The sequence below is a fragment of the Pempheris klunzingeri genome, chromosome 4, assembly GCF_042242105.1.
Source record: "Pempheris klunzingeri isolate RE-2024b chromosome 4, fPemKlu1.hap1, whole genome shotgun sequence".
In the NCBI taxonomy this organism is placed as follows: domain Eukaryota; kingdom Metazoa; phylum Chordata; class Actinopteri; order Acropomatiformes; family Pempheridae; genus Pempheris; species Pempheris klunzingeri.
Window position 1 is genome coordinate 16,418,119 of NC_092015.1, and position 6,643 is coordinate 16,424,761.

General features: G+C 41.4%; 1 protein-coding gene across 1 annotated transcript; it reads left to right on the forward strand.

Annotated features, from left to right (window-relative positions):
* The first annotated feature begins 995 nt into the window (after nucleotides 1-995).
* tyr (tyrosinase) lies at nucleotides 996-4,479 on the forward strand. Its single transcript, XM_070828882.1, has 5 exons — nucleotides 996-1,908; nucleotides 2,629-2,845; nucleotides 3,601-3,748; nucleotides 3,956-4,137; nucleotides 4,232-4,479. Exons 1-5 carry the CDS (start codon nucleotides 1,081-1,083, stop codon nucleotides 4,477-4,479), a joined length of 1,623 nt encoding a protein of 540 aa, XP_070684983.1. The 5' UTR covers nucleotides 996-1,080.
* Nucleotides 4,480-6,643: the final 2,164 nt, after the last annotated feature.

A 6,643-nucleotide genomic window follows, 5' to 3' on the forward strand; every position in this document is an offset into this window, starting at 1 on the left:
TTTTTTCAACCACAGATAATTACCATAATACTTTAAATACATAGCAATAAACTGATTAAAAATGTCTATAAGGTACTCGCAATGTCAGGTCACAGGATATTTTGTCATTAGCTGTACCACATGGTTTCAAATAACGAGTAGCAACAAAGTTTGAAAATGTCTCATTTCACTTGATGTTTTAAAATACACACACGATTTCTCTTGAGAAAGAAGAAACCAACTTACTTAAAAGATACCAGATGTGCTCCAACACTAGCAGGCACACTGCTGGTTCAAACACACAATTAGTATTCCTATTTACCACTGTCCTGGCCAAGGATGGAGAGTGGTCAGGCTCAAACTATACATTTCACACCGCCTCACATGGCTGAATCCAGATGGAAATGTTGTTTTCATCTTTATCTAAAATTAATTGATGTTTTTTCATGAATGATGGCTTAAATTTGCATGCAAACTGTAACACACATCACACACACGCATACAAAAGCACGTGAACTCACACGCCATCACATGCTCAGGATAATATTCCTGATTACTCCTTTTTGTCTTGAGACCAGCTGACCATGGCTCCATTACACCTCAGGCAGAAATGTGCGTGTGTGTGTGTGTGTGTGTGTGTGTTCTTGCCTTTGTGAGTGCGTGAGATCACACACTTTGTTGGAGGACAGCCCCTAAAACGGCTCAATGAGTAGGGAGAAAACAGGAGACTGTTGGCTGAGTGGAGGAGAGAGGAGGAAGGAGGTTTGGTAGAGGGTTAGATTGTAGCATAGAGGGGTAACAAGTTTAGAAAATCTGTTAGTAAAGTTAGTAAATGGTTGTATAGATACAACCAACCATCTTTTGACTCTTAAAGTCAAAAGTCATCTCTAGATTCAAAACTTGCATGTGCATTTTTCTGCTTGTAGCCTACTAACTATAAATTATTTTGGGAGTGAATCTACTCCTTTGTGCTGCTTTTGCCAAGTCAAACCTTGTCAGCTGCAAAATCTGAGAGGACATCAGGTTCTGCTGTGTCCACTTTTTCAGCAGGAGTTTACATTCCCACTGTACTTAAGGCTGGACTTGCTCTGACTTTTCACCATGAGGAGCCTGTATGTGTTTGTAGTTCTGCTGCAGCTCACTGGGACTTGTTTATGCCAATTCCCTCGCCCATGTGCCACCTCAGAGGGCCTACGGACCAAAGAGTGTTGCCCAGTGTGGGACGGTGATGGCTCAGCCTGCGGCGCCCTGTCAGGCCGTGGTTTTTGCACTGAGGTGCTGGTCTCAGATGAGCCCCATGGGCCCCAGTACCCACACAGTGGGATTGATGACAGAGAGCGCTGGCCTTTGGCTTTCTTCAACCGGACGTGTCGTTGTGCTGGAAACTATGGCGGTTTTAACTGTGGTGAATGTAAGTTTGGTTACTGGGGTTCAAACTGTGCTGAGTACAGGGAATCAGTGCGCAGGAACATCCTAACCATGTCAGTTACTGAGCAACAGAAGTTTGTCTCTTACCTAAATCTGGCCAAGAACACCATCAGCCGTGACTATGTGATCTCCACAGGAACAAGAGCAGAGATGGGTGAAAATGGTGAGAACCCCTTGTTTTCTGACATCAACACCTATGACCTGTTTGTCTGGATGCACTACTATGTGTCCCGGGACGCCTTCTTGGGAGGGCCAGGGAACGTATGGAGAGATATCGACTTTGCCCATGAGTCTTCAGCATTTCTGCCATGGCACCGAGTCTACCTGCTTTACTGGGAGAACGAGATAAGGAAGCTGACGGGAGATTTTAACTTCACCATCCCATACTGGGACTGGAGGGATGCCCAGTCCTGTGAGGTGTGCACCGATGCTCTGATGGGTGGGCGCAGCCCCCTCAACCCTAACCTCATCAGCCCTGCTTCAGTCTTCTCTTCATGGAAAGTAAGAACATTTGATTGTCTCTCCCTGACTCTGAGCGTGTATGTCTGTGGATGAAAACATGCACGTTTGAGCGGGTGTCTTTCTTGTCCATAATTAAGAGACTGAAAATTGTTTCCCGAACTAACAAAAAAAGGTTTGTTTTAGTTACGTTTCACACTGTTGCTCTAAAGCTGTTTGAGCTTCTTAATCCAAAGAAATTAGAGATTTGGTTGGATGCACACGATTCTTTAACAATTCAGCCTCAAGTGATCGAGCCACCAAAAAGTATCAGAGTGAAAATCCTTCTTCAGAGGCTTTGAATCCACCAACTAAAATGTATTTAAGACAGAAACATTATTCACACATAATTCAGAGAAATCTGTCAGAAATCTTGTAGAATGTCGTAACTTCTACTTCAGCCAACAATCGTTTTCTCCTACTGGGTTTATCCATTTGATTTCACTAGTATTTTTCCATCTTCACTCTCCAAAACAGCATCAGTATGTTCAGGGTATATGCCGTGATAGATTGTGCAAACAGCAGTATATAACAGCAGACTTGTTTACATTTACAGTGTTGTACTCTATTCCAGTTTCCCCTCCTTCATAATAAGCAAACATGCCTGTATGAGTCACTTCACTAACCCCATACTGATGGATGGAGCTTCATCAAGGTCAATATGCCCTTTTACCACAGCAGCTCACTAAATGTGCGTATGTTTGTATGTGTACGTGTGTGCAGGTGATCTGCACCCAGCCAGAGGATTACAACAGGCGAGAGGTATTGTGTAACTCTACCGGGGAGGGTCCACTGTTACGTAACCCTGGCAACCATGATCCCAACCGCGTGACACGACTCCCTACAACAACTGATGTGGAGTTCATTGTGGGCCTCCCCAATTACGATACCGGAGCAATGGACCGATTGTCCAACATGAGCTTTAGAAACGCCCTAGAGGGTAGGGGTGGTAGACACACACACACACACACACACACTTGTATTAGTGTACGTCCATGCTTAACTGTTTAATCTGAACCTAATCCTCAATCTAACCTGTCTAATCTAGTGAATGAGTTTTGGTCCATTATGGTTTCACAGGATAGTAGTAATACAATTAAACAGGGGTGTCTGTCTGTGTGCGTACACTCACAGAGAAACATGCACACATACAGACGTGCACCCTTATAATATGTAAACCTATTAGTGGTGAGACAGGCTCACCCATTAAACAGATGCTTAAAACATGCACCCTGCTAAGACATGCCAATTAAAATCTTTCACATGAGTAATTCAGTTTTCTCGGTTTATACAAAAAGTATATTTTTTGGCAATATTTTGTTGCTTGACTAATATATTTGATGTATCTTACATGAGCATCACTCAAATACAGACAATCCTCCTGTAAATGACTTCTTCCAGTAAGCAGCCTTCAGCTGGTCTCAAGCATAATAAACCCCTGCTCATCAGTGTGCCAGACATCATCCATCTTAGTTGCACCAAAAACATCTCAGAGATATGAGAAAGGCCCCTTGAAACACTAAACGTGAATACATCCAACCTATTCAACAGTGTAACACATAACATGTTGTTAAAAGAATTCTGTCTCGGTTCCTACTTCTTATCTTTCTACTCACACCCTTCTCTCCACATCCTTTACTCATCTCCCTCTCCCTCCTCTCATGTGCACGTTTTCACTTTCATTTCCTCCTGCAGGTTTTGCCAATCCACAGACAGGCATGGCAGTGTCCGGCCAGAGCACCATGCACAACGCCTTGCATCTCTTCATGAACGGCTCCATGTCCTCAGTGCAGGGTTCGGCCAATGACCCCATTTTCCTGCTGCACCACGCTTTCATTGACAGGTATGATGATGCACACAGAGCTCATGTACTAATTTCTGCCCTTATTATATTTCTCTGTTTTTTTCTCCCTACATTTCTTTGCCTACCTCCTTGATATTACCATTATATTTCTCCATTCCTTTACCCCTTTTATCCACCCTTCCCTTCCTCCCTCTTTTATCTCTTATGTCCTTCACTCCCCTTTACCTCTCTGTTCTTCTTCTGCAGCATCTTTGAGCGCTGGCTCAGGACCCACCAGCCCCTCCGGAGCAGCTACCCACGTGCCAATGCCCCCATTGGCCACAATGATGGATACTACATGGTGCCTTTCCTGCCCCTCTATAGAAACGGAGACTACTTCATAACCAACAAGGTTCTAGGATTTGAGTATGCCTACCTGCTGGACCCTGGTCAGTACAGAACAACAAACATGCCCAGTATATGAGTGTTTCTATAACTTTTCCTTGATGTCAAACTGTCTTATCCTGTGTATCTGCACTACAGGCCAGAGGTTTGTTCAGGAGTTCCTGACACCCTACCTCGAGCAGGCTCAGCAGATCTGGCAGTGGCTCCTGGGAGCCGGGATCCTCGGGGCGCTGATCGCTGCAATCGTTGCTGCGCTGCTTATCGTTGCAAGAAGGAAGTGGAAACGCAACCAGAGGAGGAAGAGGGCGTCGAGCTTCGGAGAGAGACAGCCACTACTGCAAAGCAGCTCAGAGGAAGGTTCATCTTCCTATCAGACTACTCTGTAACACACGGCTGTATATGAATGTACAACCTATTAGGGACTCATGAGAATGAGATGAACTCATACAAGACTTCATTCGTTAATTATTTCCTGCAATTAATCTAATTAAGTTTTAAAATGGGGCCTAGCAGACAGATGTGTGCATTGTCTTGGTCTTTGAGATATTTACTGCTGACACTTTTGCACCCCGGTACAGTGGAGGTGAACTGAATTTCCTAAGTGGTGTTTAGAGCAGTGCAAAGTGTCAGCAATTTGTCTTTACTGAAACAAGTTTGACAAAGGTTCAAAAAGGTAAAAACCAATCTAGGTTTAGCAAACCTTTCAGACGCTTTCTACAAATGGAGCCTTTAAGGTTTGAGATCATTTAAATGGAAATAATGGACAAGGAACATGAACACAACATCAGGACGATGTCCCTAATATTTTATACATTCAGTTGATAGTTTACATATAAGAAATATTGTGTGAAACTCACACCCAAACTGATGTGCACTCAGAGCCATTAAGTGTTCATTATTACAATGCAATGCATGTCTGTGTTCAAATGAAAATCTGAAGATTTATACACTACAAGAAGTACTTACTTGTGGTTATCTGGACTGTGACTGTTTCAGGTTGAAGCGTTCCCCTTTGGATACATTTAGATAACAAGCTACTTAGCAGTCAACTGCGTTTGCATCAGCGAAAAATGTGATGTGATGTTTTCCGTGACTTTCCTCACTGACCTGAAACACTGATGCACATTACATAATTTATTATTTCACTGTACAGTTCTCTATTCAACTGCGATTCTGTTTACAAGACACATACTGGATGTAAATACTGTATGTTTACTACAAGATAAGAGAGAGTTAAATAAAATTCAGCCTAGTATAGGTCAAGGAAAAGTTAGTGGGAAAGGAAATATTTCAGATCATTTAAAGTGAGGCCGGGTACTGTAGCTGTAGGGAATGCTCAAATTGTAGACGTCACACTATTTTTGCTCCCTCAAACAAGAATAAATCAAACTCCTTTCTAAATGTAATTTGAACCTCAAGTGAAAGTTTCTAACTGGATAGCACACGTTATCCAATGTGCAACACAGCCGAGTGTGACCATTCACAGATTTCCCTCATTTTAAACAGGTTACATGTGGGTGTCTTTGGGTGCAAAACTGTTTTACTGAAGTGAAATCACTGTGTTTGCACCACAGTGTGCTGTAATGTGATCTGTCACAATCAAAGAAAATGTGGATGGCATCATGATAACGGAGATGAATCATGAGTTTGCACATGCTGTATTAAAATCAGACTTGATCCATTTTTTTTTCTCTGTGGTTTTTTTCTGATCTGTTAGTTGTGCAGGACTAAATACATTTCCCTGAGATAAAGATAACCAGGAAATAGTGTATTTCACACATACAGTTGCAGAAATTTCAATCAAATGATGGCAAGCAAATCATATCTCAAATTAGCCACACTGTTGGCCTACACTGCCTGTCTGATAATATATTATATGTCTATAATAGGCTTGTGTTGTCAGTTTGATTATTGAGTGTCAAGTGTTAAATTCATGGCGACTTCACACCATCACTGATATAGTTATTAAGTTAATATTAAAGTTAATATTTCAGGGTAATTTGAATAACAACCAACTTTTTTCTTTCACTTAGTAGAGATACCTTAGTTATCAGATCGCAGTACTAAATTAGATCTGCTTAATGCTGCAGTCTAAGTCATTAGTCAAAATACCATTGTTTCATAAGTATTGGCTTGTGACTATGAACTATATATTTGCAGTAACAAAGCAAATTTCCCACTTATTACGTGCAAGTAATGAAGATATAATAAATGGAACGTTTCTTTTATTTCAGACTTTGCCTTGTTCTTTTGAAAAAGGACAATCCTGAAAATAGATATACAATTAAACATTTAAATATATTTAAATGTAAAACGCTAAATAAATGGTGGCTAATTGCAATTTGGGAGAATATGGTTGTTTCGGTCGTAAAATCAGAAACATCAAGATGCTGATTCTTTGCAGAAACCTGGTGTTTCCACTGCTAAAAATGATAGCTGACTCTTGAACATAACAAACAACTGCAAATGTAGTGTCATACTTAGAAATCAATGGTTACTAATTGCAATTCCATCAGTATTGTAATTTCTTTTTTATCAGTAACTTTACTT